The 17280-nt window shown below is 50.7% G+C and overlaps 1 protein-coding gene across 1 annotated transcript in view; it reads right to left on the bottom strand.

Moving 5' to 3' along the window:
• Positions 1-3466: 3466 nt before the first annotated feature.
• LOC131209388 (cadherin-87A) overlaps positions 3467-17280 on the bottom strand; it is a 49045-nt gene continuing 35231 nt past the window's right edge. The window contains exons 11-20 of the mRNA XM_058202445.1: positions 10702-10870; positions 7992-8536; positions 7778-7916; positions 7325-7479; positions 5909-5998; positions 4654-5814; positions 4397-4557; positions 4233-4334; positions 3761-4166; positions 3467-3655 (exon numbers count right to left, since the gene is read on the bottom strand). Of these exons, the coding sequence (XP_058058428.1) occupies positions 3569-3655; positions 3761-4166; positions 4233-4334; positions 4397-4557; positions 4654-5814; positions 5909-5998; positions 7325-7479; positions 7778-7916; positions 7992-8536; positions 10702-10870 (3015 nt within the window). The 3' untranslated portion in view covers positions 3467-3568. The remainder of the gene's footprint in view (positions 3656-3760; positions 4167-4232; positions 4335-4396; positions 4558-4653; positions 5815-5908; positions 5999-7324; positions 7480-7777; positions 7917-7991; positions 8537-10701; positions 10871-17280) is intronic.

Below are 17280 nucleotides of genomic sequence, written 5' to 3'. Positions count from 1 at the left end.
GGCGGAGGCCCACACTCACGGAATAAATCATTAACCTGGGGTGCTGGCGGCGGCGGCGGGGAACCGATCGACCCTACTGTCCATATTGCAATCTTCACCTAGGAGCCTACAAACACACACACACACACACACATGCCAGCGCCCCCAGCATAATGGGAGTTTCGTTTCGCTTTCGACGTGCTTTTGCTCCAGTTCTGGAAGTTGGGGACTCACGTCATAGGTTGGACCAGGCATGCCGATCTCTTTCTCTCCCTGCCCTGCTCTCTATATCGTTCGCACTCTCTCCGTCTCTATCTTTCAAATGACCATCGGGTTGGGGCGTTTTTTGACCACCACCCCGTGTTCCCGTGTGGCTCCGTTCAATTATGAGCCGGACCGATTATGTGAGCGGCCGACTGAGGCCGCCGGATACGTTGAGGTTACCGGTGCTCTGTGCGTCGTCTGCTGGCCTAGTTATGCTTCCTTCTCGCGCGCACGGCGTTGACCGTTGCGCCGAAGGTTGCGAATGGGCTGGAACCGATAAACCGATAAGTAGAGTGACGACGAGTCATCGACCGACGATCGGCCCACCGTTCCAGGTGGGCCATCAGACGGCGTTGCGCTTCGTTATCGTCTTTCGCGGCCCCGGATGTGTGGGAAGTGAAAGTGAAATTCTTACATCTCTTGCCAGGTTTCGTTCTTTGGCCGTCAGTTGCTCTGGGAAGGTGAATCATCCGGAGAAGCGGTTTAATCTCCATATTCTTCGGCCAAAGCGAAGGTTCGATGTAACGCACGACCACTGGCCGAAACCGGCGAATTTACATCGCCAAGTGAAAATGTTCAACTGGAAGAACTTGAATTTGCTTAAAAGTAGTGAAAACTTTTGTTGCACGAGAGCCTGACCAAATCCATACCTGGTTAGTTCCATCATTCCCTTCGCAAAATGTATAAACATGATTTGAACTACACGCTGGCCGATCTTGTAGCTCACTTCGTGATCTTTGGCGCCTGAATGTATGCAGCAAGATTAATTTCACTTGAAACATTTCACCATGTCCGTTTTTTCAAAAATAATGTACACGAAGGCATGTAAATAATTTTGTTTTACTTACTACCCGGCTACTAAAAACGCTGAGCAGTCCTGGCCTGTGAGTTGCTTTTACTTGGCGGGAAAACTAGAATCACTGTTGAGAAGGCCCCAACCGCTTTTGGTGCTATCAGTGAAAAATTGATTTGAATTTTAGTACCGTGTTTCAAGGCATCACACGAACGCTTGTTTTAATAATTATTTTAGTTCATTGTAAGCTAAAAGTACTCAAAGAAAACTATTTATGATTTAATTAAAAACTTTTATTACCCCTAAAATTTCTGGTTCAATTCTTGCTCTTGTTTGCTTACTTTGTTGTTGTTATATGAGTTTACATTCTACATTTCATTCTACTAATCGAGTTTACTTTCATTATTCTAGCACTGCAAACAGTAGTACCTCTGTCAGTGGTCTGTACAGAAACCATGGTTCACGGTTCAATGGAGGTTGTAGCAATCGGAACGACCCCATTCCTTTGTACGAGCAACCGATATGCCGAAACAAGTTGAATGTCAAGAGTAACACGATTGATTAAAATAAAAAATAAAACCATTCAACGGTATAAAACTGTTATGTTGACTAAACGATAACGGTATGACAATTTACGGGCTTCATTCCAGTCTCATCATAATGGGTTAAAAATATGCTACGCCTCGGTGCAAACGTGGAACGTCTTTTGTGCTGCGCGTTCGTTCTACTTTGTACATTGTTGTCAACATCCATCCATCGGGTCGTACATTTATCTGCGGGATACTCTGTTTGCATTATACTGTACTTTATTAACGTTAAGTCCGTACGATCCTGCGCTCAGTAGCATGTTTGCTTTCTCACTATCCGTGCCCTCGCCACACCTGACCCCTGTCTGTCTTTCGGACGTACATACGTCACTCGGTTTGGCTCCTACAAGTTAGTATCGCTCAGCCGTTTAATTGATTTTAAATCATTTTAAAACATTTCCATCCATTAATGTAATTATGTACAGTTTCCTGCTGCGGTCACCTGCCAAGTGGACGTCCTGCGGCGCTGAATCAGCAGCTATCACGCAACGGAATTGCATCCTATTGCGACACGTGTAACGAAGGAATGGGATGCGAGAAAGAGGGTTAAAAATAAACATCGTTTCGATGAAACCGGAGCGGACGGGCATCGAACGGTCCTGTTCCACCGAATCCTGCGCGGGTATCCATTTGAGGAGCGAATTGCAATTGCTGGAATGCACATTTCATAAACCAAACATGGCTCTGGCCGGCACCGGTTGGGGCATACTGGCAGCATTAATCATTCGCAATACAAATAGAGGAAAATGGAGTAGCTACCAGCCAACATCAAACCGTACTGGGCACGGTTGATTGGACGGATGGGTGGGAAGATTGATTGGTCGACTGTTGCCGGATGGGCGACTTCAAAGAGCCCCGAAACCCGCAGACCTGCAGCCGTTTCCTCACCGTCCGGTTTGTTTAATTGAATACATTAAAAACGATGTTTAAATTAAAAAGTGCGGTAAAACCAATAATGAATGAAAATGAGGTTAAAGTTAACGGTTTATAAGAGCATTCCAACAGGAATATGAACAAAAAAGAACGTTAGGAAGGGGAAAGCTGATCGTCGGAAATGATTAACCGTGGAAATCCTGGTCCCGTGGGACGATTTACGGGGATCAACAATCAAATGGCGCAAGGACGGTTTCCACGGGGTGCTCCTCCGGTTAGGTGCGTGGTGCGGGAACCGGAAGTGGCGAGGAAAATGTGTTAAAGCATAATGAGTATGAGGCATAAAATTGCGGACGCTAATGAATTGACCACCAATCGAGCGGCTAAAGGTTGACGTGTTGCACCATTTTTCCAACATGTTAAACAATGATGTTGTATAATGGGGCACAAAAAACATGCGAATGCAGTCCCTCCCTTCTACGGGCCCGGCTAGCAACTGCAACCCGTGGCTTAAAACGCAACGCGACGATAATCGGAGTTATGGTGTGAAAATGATCGAAAATAAATTAATTGATGAACATGTGCGTGTCGCGCAGTCGAACCGGTAACTGCTGCGTAATAGCAGCATTGCGCTCGGCCAGGATCGTTCCATGCTGGGGTGAAGCGTTCTGAGCGAGTAGCGAGTGTGGCTACGCTAGGCCCTACTGATAATGGAAGGGCGCACGGGAAGGCCCGTGCCATCAGTAACATCTATTTATTGTCTCTATCATATAATCTCGTGATTTGCCCACGCCCTTACTGACTACGGGTTTTCTTACTGTAAGTCTTGTAATACGCCGAGTTCAAACTACTGCGTTCGTTCCGGTGTTGGTCCGGAATGCTTGAGCGTCTCGAAAACCGGATCATTAGCTACCATTAATTCCGAACACCCGTTTGACACCCTTCTCTCGATGCTTAGATGCCGTCTGTGAGTAGCAGCTCACTCCTTTGTGTCTAGCACTGCCGGATTGTGACAGTGAACCAGTCCAATTAGCCTAGATCTGTCGGTGCACGAGCAGCTTGCCACGTCGTCCTACATCAGCTCCGTCACGTAATCGGGTTGATCTCCTCCACCCGGTTGCTGCACTTGGAAGGTTGAGCCGCGAAACTCGAACAATTGCTGCACGAAATCACACAAATCATATGCCAAAAAAATGGTGGGAAAATTAGTATCACAATCCAACTGGGTTGGTTGGGGTTTACTGAACGCCGGATCGTCACTTACCGAAGGGGCACGACTATTGCGCAGCGTGGCGTAGTCTGCGATTTCGCTTGCACCTGTTGCGCCCGTCACTCCGGACGGGCCAATAGGACCGTGGCCGGGCGTGAGACTACTTCCGAGCACCGTGCTCAGGTTGCTAGTGCCGTAGTTGCGTGGCTGAATGGTGGCGTACGTATTGTCGCCCGCTTGCGACATGTCGTACGAATCTCGCCGAAGGTGCGGCTGCTGCTGAGGCTGATGATGGTGCAGCTGATGGTCCAGCCCAAGCGTCAGCGAAAGCTGCGACGATGGATCCTGCGAACCGGCACTGTTGGTACTGTTCGAGTTGTTCATCGATTGCTGCTGTGACATGTCTGGTTCCGAAAACACCTGCATCGTCAGCTCCTGCTCTTCGTACAGTTTGAGCTTCCTGCAATTGCAATAAGTTATTCGCAAGGATGTCCTACATTTTGCCCTCACATAGCCATCTACTCACTGTTCGATCCAGAGCGGGTTCTCGGTAGTGTTTAGATCCTCTATGATCTGCTTTTTGATGAGTGCATCCTTCCTCCGCGTTTCACTGGGGATTGTAATTGACCTGGGGCAAAGCAGTTTCTCAGTAAACTAAATCGGATAAAAACGGATTTCCATTCTACTTACCAGTGTTTCAGGCAACAGCACAAAACGATAAAACTAACGGCTCCAACAAACAGGACAATGAGTAGAGCAATCAAGGCCGCCAGGGCCAAGTCAAAGTCGTCCTGCGTGGCGGCGGCATACGCTGGCACCACATTGAGAATTGAAAATCCAGCATTGTAGTCCTGCAAGAGGCGGTAAAACGATTTCATAAATACAGGCATTCAATTCTAGGAACGTTCTTAAGGAAGGACCTTCTAATTTAGATTGTCGTTCCGTACCTGTAGGAAGTCATATTTGGCGTCGATTTCACGCAGGATCTCCTCCACGGGGACAATCATTTGGGTCGACACGTCTACCGCGTGGAAGTACATGTCACACCAGTCCATCCGGATGCGCCCCAGACTGTCGACATGGTAGCGGATCTCGTCGACGATGATCAGCCGCTGCGTGGCGTTACCCAATTCCGACACAATTTCCTCCCGGTCTAGATGCACTTCGGACGGGGGCCGTGAAAGAATCATGCGCACCAGCTGCTCCGGGTTGAAAATCCACACGTGCACACGTGCGGTAGCTTCACGCTCCGGCGACTCCACTTCTTTCGCGACGATCTCCAACACGAACCGATCCTGGTTGTATTCGGCCATATAGTTGGCCGTCAGGACGCGACCGTCCTTGGAGATCGAAAACGGACTCGGCACAATGCTGCCGGTCGTCTTGGTGGCTCCGAATTTGTGCAGGAACGAGCCCCGGATGAAGAGGTCCAGTGTCGCGTTCACCCCCAGGTCTCGGTCGGTCGCATTGACGATCGTGACCAGCTCGTTGATCGATGCCTTCGAACTGATGCCGGCATAGTAAGTGTCTCGCTTGAAGACGGGTGCATTATCGTTTACATCGAGCACACTGACCCACACTTTGGCCACGGTCGCGTTGCGTTCGAGCTGATTCGTCGAAAGCAGAACGCGCTCGTGCTCACTAATGTACAGATCCGACTGCTTGCTGGCCAACACGTACAGCATGTACAGGTCGATCTCTTCGCGATCGATCGATCGGTTCGTGTATAGATCGCCGGACGTTTTGTCCACGTAGAAAGCGCCATTGTCATTGCCCAGCAGCATGTAGTAGAAGATGGTCGGATTGGGGCTGTCGAGGAAGGCCTGAATTTTACCAATCCGAACGTCGCGGGGCCCATTCTCGGTGATAAAGAACTTGTACGGATTCGAGGCGTCGGGGAACTCGGGATAGTTTTCGTTGACGTCGACCAGCAGGACCGTGAGGAAGCGGAGCGTTTCGAACCAGGCCGGTGTCCCTTGGTCGCGGGCCACCAGAATCAGCTCGTACCGTGCCTGCCGCTTCCGGTCTAACTGGCGCCGGATGCGCAACTCGCCCGACATCTCGTTGATGCTGAACTCGTCCGTTTCCTGCACATTCTGGCTGTTTACCTGTGACGACGGAAACTCGCGCATTAGTGCATATCGAAACCGGCAACGTCCCGTTCCGTCCCGTTTATCGGCCATCGACTGTTTAATTACGTACCTGCAAATAGTACAGCACTTTGCCGTTGGCACCGGGATCATTATCCGTCGCTTTGACCGTCATTACCAAATAGTCTGCCGTGGCCAGGTTCTACGATGCAGGAATGAAACAGAAGAGAACCGGTCGGTAAATTGAGCCCGGTCGAATAGGCTTAGGAGCGGAGGGTTTGTTGTAATCGGTTGAGAGTGAGGAATTTATTGGTGGGTGGATAAAGGGCCCATTGGGTCGGCCCGGAGCGGTACAAATTGCGATCTGCGACACAGTCCGTTATGCAGTTAGCGTGCTGATGAACGGGGCGCTGATCAAACATTCGCATAGCGGGAGAAATACCCAAGCAGACCGGAAATGCTGTAAACTACGCCTCTACGATGCTTACGCACGAAAAGATTGTCGAACTACGAGTGGCTCGAATAGGATCGAATTTTGACGATTTTTTATAAAAAAGTTTCTTAACCGATAGATGATAAAGTGTCATAATATTTCGTAGTCTGATGAATTTCAACAAATTCATCAACTACATTTATTCAAAACCAACATGCGATGCGATGTACTTGAAGCTAATTGGCCCGTCGTATCGATGGCCCATCGGCTAGCAAAGCGGCCAACGTTCTAATTCATGCATCAATAAATAATCCGCGCCAACAGCTGGATGTATGCGGGACTTCTAACAATGACGTTTTAAGCGCATCTTGTGCCGTTCAGCGTAGCACATGTTATTTTTTGCAATCCACGGCCCAGCATGGCCAGTCTCCGGCCGGTGATGGGGCGTGCGTTTGATGCGCTTGCCGCATATCAAACATTCACAACAAAGAGGATGCAGCTACGGCGCGGGTCTGGGTGGCCGACGCCACAGCACTGTCCACCGATTCCAAGCCAGGACATGGCCGGTCGCTGGCGGCGCATTTTAATTTATACCGCGCGATATCGACACCAGCACACGAGCGTGGAGCGAGGACGAACACGCTCCGATATTACCATTTTCGGTTGGCCCATTTACGTTCCCTTGTGCTTGTGTCGTGAGCACATCCTCGTTGCGTCCCCAAACGCTGGACAAAGCCGCCATGTCCGCGTGTCCAGAGGGACACGAAAGCATTTGGGCGATGATGAAAGGGTTGCTTGCGCAGGGGAATGACAGTTTCAATAGAATTTTAATGAAAAACTCAATTAAACACGGAGGCGATGGTCACTCTGTGTGTATGTGTGTGTGGTGGGGTGTGGACGGATGCGCGGAGGAAAAGACACATCGAGTGGTCACCGAAACGAAGCACCGGGCACTCAGGCCGAAATTAGACGATACCCTCTGCGCTCGCGATACCGATACCACCGATGAGGGGATTGCAGGCAAGTTCATCAGCGCACAGCGGACAGCGGGCGATAGAGGCGAACCGGAAGTGGTCAAAATAAGTGGCGGGTTACCTCCGGCAGCTCGACCGTAGCGTTGTAGAGGGCGGGCATGATGAACACGGGACGATGCTGATTGATACTCTGGATGTCGATCATTATTGTGGCCGTGTCGCTGTGCGGTCCAGCGCCCAGACCGTCGCGCGCCTCAATTTCGATCCGATATTGTCCTGTTAAAGTGACCGAAGCCGAGAAAGACAGAGAGAAAGGGAGAGAGAGAGAGAGAGCGGTTAGGGAGGCAGTGAGTTTGGCTGATGATTGCCGCCGGCTTGACATTGCAATTGGTTGTCCTTCCGCACTCGGAAGCGCTGTCAAAAGGGTGGCGGGCCCGGGGTGGCGATGGATTGTCGTCGATGGCTAATAAATTGATATGAACTTGTCGCCCACTGCCCCAACCGGTCGTTCACACATCAGCGGGTGGGACCCCTTATCAGTGGCGGGTTGGGAGCTCGCGGTTCATCAGCTTACCGCTTTTCCCAATTAAACTGGCGCCAGGATACAGGATGCCCGAGTTGGCGTCGAGCCGGAAGATACCGCCAACATTATCCGACAGTATCGCGTACTTCACGTCACCCGCGGCCCCCTCATCCGGATCGGAAGCGCTGACCTGGGGGAAGCAAAGCCGAACACAGCGGTTATTAACGGCGGACCCATTAGTCACGGTCGAATTGACGGCCATTACCTGCAAGATGGCGGCCGGTGGATGCAGAGCGGCATTTTCCGCGACCGACGCAATGTAGATTTGCTGCGAAAAGTGGGGCTCGTTGTCGTTCTCGTCCAGGATCGTGATCTGCACCGGCACGGTCGTTGATCGCCGCGCTGCGTCCGGTGCTCGATCGGTGGCGATGGCCGTCAGGCTCACCTCCTGTTCCGCCTCTCGGTCCAGTGCCGACGCATTGTGTACCGTGATGGCGCCCGTGTCCGGGTCGATCGCAAAGTTGCCACTGTGATCGCCAACAATCGTGTACGTCAGTTGGCCGTAAAGGCCCGCATCGGCATCGCGGGCCCGCACCATACCGACCAGCGTCCCGACGGGGCTGTTCTCCCGGACCTGCATCGTGTACTCCGGCTCCTCGAACTCCGGATCGTTGTCGTTGGTGTTGATGACGTCCACCGTCAGCTGGGCGGTCGACGTACGCTGCGGGATGCCAGTGTCCACCACGGTCACGTTGAACCGGATAACCGCCACCGTTTCGTAGTCGATCCGGGACTTTGTTTGCACCAACCCTGCAAAAGACAGCAGCAGCACCGGGACCATTGTTTAGTGATGCGCTCATTTTTCACACGCCCCGTAATTAGACTGTCAATTTTCGCGTGCCGAATCTGAACGCCGCCTGTGCTGGTATCCCGACTGGTGCAGCATTGCACCCGTTTTGGATATTATCGCTGTTTGACTTCAGTTTGCCAGCTGGCGATAGGAAATAGTTTCAATTTCAGCCTCACCTTGCCTCCACAGTGTTTGCGGGGCTCAATGCTTTTCTTCGCGTGGCACATTTTAACGCCAACCATTTTTCGCCCGACTAAACTCGAGCCGGCCATAGTGTTGGGGATATGATTATGAAACGGTTGGATTTTTACGCAAAACTAATTTTCGGTCCGTTGCAAATTGCCAGCGTAACGCGTTGGTGCCTAAACATCACGAACTGCGCGCTGGCGTTGGATGCTAATTTGTCCGATTCGCAACCGATTAGGTGACGATTATTTTGCCCAATTATTTAAACTCCCTCCAGGCTGTGGGCGAATGTGCAAGGTGTTGAACCGGAACTACGCATTGCTCGATTATCGTTTGTACTGTGAGGCATTCGAGCGTGATTTGCATGCATGAGTTTGTTGGGCGTTTATTAGATGTACGGACCTGATTTTGTTCGTAAAGTGAAAATTTAACTGGATTTTCATATGTTTTAACTAAGTGCTTGCGGTGGCAATATTTCCAATATCGAATTGCTAGCGGAACAATGGTTCTATTTCTGCAAGACAAGAGATTGCAAGAAATATGAGGATTGAAAATTATTTTAATCAATCAGAATTCAGTCACAAACATTGATTAAGTCCTGTAAAAAATATTTCTGCATTTTATCATTGACACGTAAAATTGCATATTTAGAACAACCTGTTCATCTAATGTTGCGCTCCAACATTATTACCAAACAGCGTGGTTTTATCATTTATCCCTTCCCTCAGATATTATTGTTGATCTTATCGAACCGGATTAATCAAAACATAATTGAGCTGATTCTGTTAAATTACGTGCGTTTTTCTCAGTTACTCCAAGGTTCATCAAACTATTGGCCAAGAAGATGTTCTCCATCAGCAAAGGTCTCTAACTGCCCAGTTTCTTACTGTAATTTCTGATTGAATATGAACACATAACTTAAATCACGCTATTTTTCTAACTTAATCAATCCAAAAGTGCAGATGATAAACTTTGTTCATATCTTTAGGCGGACTTATCTTCAGGGCTGCTTTAAATGTTGTTGCAAAACATGCTGAAATGCTTTTTTAGCTTTCTAAGACTAAAAGACCGAAAAGAGCATTTATTGCACGTTCATGATGAATCTAATCAAACGATGAATTATTAGGCTTAAGCAACGTCTTGTTAATAGCACCTGCAACCCATTTGATGCATTTTGCAATGTTGTGTTTACTGTCCAAGCCCAAATCACCTAATATTTCCGTTTTCCGTTTCAAACGATAAAGATTAATGGACATCCCATCACCACGAATCGTCTGTTTGGAAGCGCTTCCGGTAGCCTCCGTGTCGCCCCGCGTGACATAAAGTGAGCAGCCGGAACTAATTAAACCAATCAACTAGCCCCGCTCTGGGTGGGTAACGCAGCCATCCTAGACGCTGATTTATGGTTTCCCTTTTGGCCCCAAGTTCACCCTGCACCGCTGCACGCCCGAGCCCAAGGATGCACAGTTTACGATATCCCGTGCGCTCGCCACGACGATAACGACGGAATGAGCGATGGGTGTGCCATTTTATGCCGAAATCATGATAGCATTCAATAAATAATCGATAAATAGTGGCTTGGGGAAGTGCTAAGCTAACACAGGATGCCGGCCAAACATCGGGTCCAACGGATGTTCCTTATCGGCCGCCGTCACCGACCAACGGGCCCGCGTTAATGAACGGGATGCTTGCGTGGGGAGCAGATGCACCGGCGCATTCCCCGGAGTTGATTGTCAAGAACCAACAATACAACGCTGCCTCTGCAAACTCCACGGCCTTGTAGGAGTCGTGGTCTGCAAACGTGGTGCAAGATGTGCATCTGTCGTCGACCCTATGTTGAGGCCCTACCGACCCGGCGTTGCTTTGGCTTTGGTTGAGTAGAGCGACCACACACTCGAGCGGCTTCGGAAGCGTCCTGTCGTCACCGGCCGGGCCTTACCTGTCGTGTTGTTGATCTCGAAAAAGCCGTTATCCGTCATCCGGTATTCGGCAATCGTCGAGTCGGCATCTGTTGCTTGCATCGTCGTCAGGATGGTTCCGATCGGTTGCTCCTCCACCACCTGGAAGTGATAATAGGGCCTTTCCGGGGTCCACGGTGGCGAAAACAGCTGCGGCCGTAGTGTGCAAAGAGAAAGAGTGAGAGAGAAGGAGAGCAGGTGAGTGGAGAGATTGAGCCCGGTGGTTAGGATGGATGTGATAAACTGCACCGTGAAGGATTGACAAATGGTCGTACGTCGGTGTGTGTGCTGCGAATTGAGGATGGCACCGTAAGTAATGTTATAAATTTCGCTCTAAATTTATGCATATGCACATGCCTCATCCTTCGTGACGGATGCGTCAATGCCAGGGCCTTAGGCCCCGGATACAAGAGGTCCTCCGCAGACGAGGCCGACGTTGGCTATCCAAACGGAAAACGAGGTGCCTGTCTGCCATCGATGCGCACGGACAGCGGGAGTGGAACGTCCAGATCAGGCTCGCTGCTCTGCTGACAGCAATAAACTGTGAATAATGGCCTGGAAAAGCCATCAAGCGGCAAGCGCCAAAGCCACAAGGAATGTGGCCGTGTGACTTTCAAGGAGCCGTCAGGCGTAGCTTACGTGATGTGTGGTGTCGCTCCGGAAGGCGCCACGGTCTTGCGGTGTGGGTGGTAAGAAAAAGAACCCCCTCTTGCAGTGCAAGCCTTGGCAACCTTCGACCGATCGGACGGCCAGCAGCTGGGCCGGCGCGGCAAGGTGCATTACTAATAAACGAGCAAAACTGGCCACATAAATCAAGAATAGCAGCCCGGGTCCGGCTTGGGTGCTCGGTGCGTGGGTCGGAACCTCAAGAGGTTGCGAAGATATGGCCACGATACCACGTCTTGGAACTTGTCTTTCCGGTGGGCGTTATCAAGGCAGTGCAGGGATGCATTTCATTGCCATTGACGGTATCGTCAAGAAATTCATTTACGTGTGATCCTGCCGGTTGCCTGTGCGTCGCACCGACAGATATATATGGGGGCCAATAACTGCCAACAGCATTGCGAACGGCTTCCGGAAGTGCTGGCTGGCTGGTGAACGGCATCGGCCAAAGGGAAATTGTATTGAGTTTGGTGCCGTTTCAATCATAACACTTGCTTCGTACTTGTTTCCTCGAGAGATTGGCTGTAAAATTTTATTCACTCAGCACTCCGGCGTAGGTTCTTGTGAGAACCGGCGTTGGCCCCGATCTGGGGCCCAGAACAGATCCGGACCCTCATAAAGGCGCCCGTAGACCGGTGGGGGACGCTTTGTTCCACGGATCACCCCTTGTTCGAAATGGGAAATATATTCCTTGTCAGTACCATTTGGGACCTGCACGCTTGTACGACGTGTTGTTTGCTGATAGTTCCCTCACCCGACGGACACGGCCGGCTTTTTCACAATTCATCATCATCACCATCATCATCCTCGTCATCGTTATCGTCATCGGCAGGGTATTGTTCGGGGGAACTGGGCTGGCACAAGTGGCGGAGGCGGATGTTTCGGTCTCATCGAAAACGTGGGATGCCCGGCCGCCTGGTGGCTGGGTTGTTTGTACTTTGCCAGTGCGCGCGTTAAGTTTCTTTCTTCTCCGATGGTACATGCTGACAAATATGCTAACATTCAGGAAAACATCGAGTAAGGGCGATGCCGGGAGTGCCGGCATTTGCCAGGCAGGCAAATGGCGCACAATAAAAGCACCCGAAGGAAGAAGGACCTTGTTGTTTGGTCGAAGCGATAAGAATAACAATGCATTGGGATCCACTGCGCCCGAGTAGCTGGGGGTGGGAACTGGGGCTTTCGCCGGGCGGAATTGACAGCATTGTGATTTACATTTGCAGCGGAAGTAAATCATCAAACCGATTTGTCGGCGGAGCTTTATGCGAGATCGGGTGGCAGTTGTTTTCGAGAGCTTAAGCAGTGTTGCGGGCTCCCGTTTCGAATAAAACCCGTAACGGGCTAAGCTTCCACATGGCGTATTACATATAATGTTTATTGTTTTTTTCCCACAAAGCACCACACAAAGGTATTGGCCTAGCCATTGATTGGCAATGCCTCGGTGGACAAACTGAAAGCAGGAAGATCGATGGAGACGCATGGTGCATTTAAAGGCATTAGTGCCACTTGACATACAAGGTGTGTTCAAAGAGTAGTGACAATTTTGTATTTACGCGGGCTACGTACATTCGATTTTCGATTGTGACGTTATATTGCCACTCATGTCACTCGTTTATGGTGAAAAGCTCGGCCACTTTGAGTAATCAGTCATTTTTTGACAGCTCTTCAAATTTTTATCTACTCCAAAAACTGGATGGCAAAGAATATTTCAAATCAAATGGCTTATGGTGAAGCTATCAAAACTCAAAGCAGCGTTTATCGGTGGTGCATAATGTTTTTAGAGGGCCAAGAAGATGTGAACAAGTGGAGTGACAAGTTTGGTCGAATGTGAACAGTTTTGCTTACAGTTTGCTTCGATTGCAGGGGCATGGTGCATCATGAGTTCTTGCCACAAGATAGATCGGTCAACTAGGAATATCATCTGCAAGTTATATGCGATTCGCGAGAAACAATCCGCCAAAAACGCCTGGATTTTTTGAAAACTAAAATTGGCTTTCGCGCCCCTGCTCACACAATGTTTTCTCAGCGCAAATTTGCGGCCAAAACATCCCTCTAGTGATGCCAAAGCTACCGCATTCTGCAGAAATTACCACTTCGTGGTAAACTATTTCTTGAGTAGACAAAAATCGACGATGAGTTAAATTTTGTCCAATCAAAACAGCTGTTAAAAATTAACTGAGAGTTCAAAAGGGTAGAAATTTTCAACAAAAGTCACTGACATGTATAGCAACCTAACGCCACAAACAAAAACGAAAATCGAATTTACGTAGCCCTCGTAAATTGAAAATTGTCACTGTTTTTTGAACACACTTCGTATGCTCGAATAAATGGATGTGAGCTGACAGGTAGAGATACGCAAAAGAAATGAAGGCAGTTAAGAACCAGCCAACGCCAGCCTTTATTAAGCACCGAGAAGCTATTCCTACTGAAAAACCTCATAAATTCTCCACATTTCGGTAGGCGGGTGACTGATCGAACGAAAAGGACAACCGTTTTTCAGCACTGGTTCAGCGCCAGTTGTCGGAGAGAAAAGTTTACGCGTTTTACGCCAACATTGCAGGAGACGCGTAGTGCGTAGTAGTCGCCTAACAGCCAGCGGGGCTCGGAGCCACCGGCACCGAGATGGCGACGTCGTGCTTTAATTAGCCCCGCCATTCGCTCACTTTCGAAACGATCCATCGGCAACTGGGGCTCGTCCTGGCGAGAGCTGGAAGCTCATTATAGTTTCGCAATCCCGGTTCGCCGGTCGGTACGTTCGACTGAACAATAAAACACATGCAACGGTACAGTGGTTCCGTGGTGCGCCGGAAGTCAAACTTCCAGAAGCCGGCCGTATGCCGTTTCTCGAACGCTCGAACGCTGTCACGGAACGGTGTTTGGGACTTCACTCTCTGCACTATACGCCGTTAAGCACTGATAATTGCCTTATCATTTATGCAAACGATATAGCCTGCGTGTGCCTGTGGAGCGTGTTTGTGTGTGCCGCCGCCGTTCGGTACGCACGTTCCGTGAAATATATTAACTCACTTATACCGACAGGCTCCGGCTTGTTTCGGCCCAAACTTTGGCACGTTAAAGCACAATGCGGTGCGGTGCGGCCCGTCGTTCCGCTGCCCTGGCATTCGGGCGAGACCTGCAGCACTACTTGCGACCCGCAGCCAAGAAGGCAAAAATTTACTAAATCATGCTCGCACCGGGCCCGCCGTCAGAGTGCGCGGCAGCAGTAATGCTCGGCTCATCATTTATGCCACCGAGATGGCCATTCAGCTCCCTCGAGAGCCTTCGCTGGCTGGCTGGTTGGATGGTGCTCGAAATTATCTGCCGCTGTCTGGCGTGTGCCAATGGAGACTCCGACAACCGCCACCCGAACCGAAACACCCCCGCACCAAACCGCGCCACGAATGATTTGAGGCGTGTACTTTAGCCTTTTAACACTGCTAATTCCAAATGGATTAGCTGTGAAACGCGCCCGGCCCCGGGATGATTCTATAATTATTAATGCGATGTTTTAATGGGCCCACGTCGACACGAGGGCACGATGTGTGGCCGTGTCGGGTTGGTCGGGTTGTTCCCGGGAAGTGGATTGTTAAAATTTATCACAGCAACTCGACGGCTCGATCCCTCGATTTAAGGACAAGACACTAAAAACGGCTTTCATCGCATGCGGGTGATGTGGGTACGGCTTCGAACACTATTCGGGGCCACCAATGTTCCATTAGGAGCCAAATGGGCACGGAGGGAAAGCGAACCATTAGGATCGGCGTAGGAACGGCTGGTGGCCGTGCGAGGGATTCTGAATCAGAAAATTAATTATTCACTATCGACTCCGGCACTGAAGGGAAGACACTGGCGCCCTCTGACTGCGGCATGGTCCGGGCATGGTTGGCCGGTTGGATCGATTAAAATTTTCCCAAACCGACTTCCATTTCGGCGTGTATGCCGCCCATTTTCTCACACTGGGGCCGCGCCCGGCTACGGGAAAACGTAAACCCAAAGGGCTCACCAATGGTAAAGCCCATAATCGTATTATAATTAAAATGCCCTCGGCGCATAGCTTTTGTTCCGACCATGCATGAGAAGCGAGTGCGGGTCTGCCGGGCCGGGTGTCTCCCCCTCCATCGGCCGGGGGACAGCTGATGCTGTGTATCCTTTCCGGAAGCTGCCCTCCTTCCGGGATGGATATCGAAATCGCTGGGCTGGGCAGCCGGCAGCCACAAAACCGGTTCTTCGCACATTATTCATTCGCAGCCGGTCACATGGGATGGCCCGGATCTGTAGTGTTTTACTCAAGAGGTATACGGTCGCTCCCCGGCACGGTCCCTCGTCAGAGCTCCTCTCAGCACAGCAAGGCTGCAATGTGAGCTCTTCCCGGGAGATTACGAATGTTTGAATTAATTAAATAAAAAACGAACCCCAACGTGGGCCCCATCGGTCGGGGGCTCGATTGTTTCAACACATCGAAGAAGAATTGCTTTTCGTTGCCGATGTGTAGATGGACCGCAGCGCCCACATCTAAGGGAAGGCCATGAAGGATTTGGTACGTGCGGCGCAGAGGAAAAATTAAGGAACTGATTGGTTCACGCTTAGCTTTAAGCTGCCACACTGCTGCTGTGTGCCTGGTCCTACTGGAAACGAGATTGCAATAAACTCAGGCTCAGGATTAGACATAGTGTAGCGTCTCTTCTTGAATGTCGGCATGGCTGAAAGCACATTTCTGAGTTCCGCTAGCGTCGAAGCCGAAGCCAGCTGGAGCGTGCAGTGTGCTCTATCTCGTTGCATCGGACCCCGGCTACTTCCGGTATGGAAGGACCCACACGGAGGGGGACAGTTCAACCATCTCACCGTCAGTGGGTTCCCCCCACAGAGACCCTGGCACCGACCGCCAAGCGCTGGTTAATCCCAGCCCGGGCTGGCTTTTCAACATATTAACACCGCCGTCGGATGGCGTGCCAGGGGATTACGGCTGGCCGTGACAGCTCTGCTTTGGCGCGTGCTTCATAATGAGACCGAGAGAGCGATGCTTCACCTCGTGGCACTTGTGTGTCGTCCAAGATTCAGCCGTGTGCTCGTTCGCGGAAGACGTTCGCGGTGCCGGTTCGCGACTCTTATCCCCCGGATTTGCGGATGCACCGTGCTGTGCACGATGCGGAGATAGTGAACCCCGGCTGGTGCACCCTCGTAACCGCTTCCTGGCGCAACCCAGTCACTCCTGTCGCTAACCTCTAACCGGAACAGTAATTAACGGAAGTGGAGTAAAGTAATCCCGGTGAGAGCTCCGAGCACCGAGCTCGAGAGTCACTTAGGGGCGCTGCTCCGGTGTCATTGGTTAAGTTTTTCTTCTGCCGCTCCCGCGGATGCGACGCTTAAAAATGAAGAACACGCCCGCTGAAGCGTGCAACCCGGTCGGCCGGGGTGGAGGGGCGAAGGAGGCCACGTAGCCGGCCACGTAGCAGCGATAGCGCGGAGTGCAGCACGGAGTGCCGACTATCTGACTCCAGAGCCCGGGTGCCATCATCGAATTGCACCGCTGCGCGGAGCGTGTCCTTGCGCTGGATGCGGGCGTGCGGCTACTATATCACGTTCTGCCCTAATGGGTTCACTCCCGGTGGCCCCTCGGCCCGTTGACGTTTTCTCATTTCGTGAGATAGATTTTCTTTCGCCAACAGCCAACCAACGCGCCAACATAATGCAAACGCGTCCGGGACACGGATGGCGATGGTACTAAAACAAAAAAGAACAAAATGCCGAGCGGAAGAAGCTGCGACAAAAATAAAATAAGCAGAAACAGGAAAGTAAACGGTGCCATCCGGGCGACCACCCGGGATCCGATCTCAACCGGACACTCTGCGGAACACAGCGTATTAATAGCCACCTTTTACCAGCGACGGGACCCTGGAGGA

The sequence above is a fragment of the Anopheles bellator genome, chromosome 2 (assembly GCF_943735745.2).
Source record: "Anopheles bellator chromosome 2, idAnoBellAS_SP24_06.2, whole genome shotgun sequence".
Classification (NCBI taxonomy): domain Eukaryota; kingdom Metazoa; phylum Arthropoda; class Insecta; order Diptera; family Culicidae; genus Anopheles; species Anopheles bellator.
Note: the sequence above shows the minus strand (reverse complement) of the source record. Positions and strands in the feature narration are given on the sequence as shown.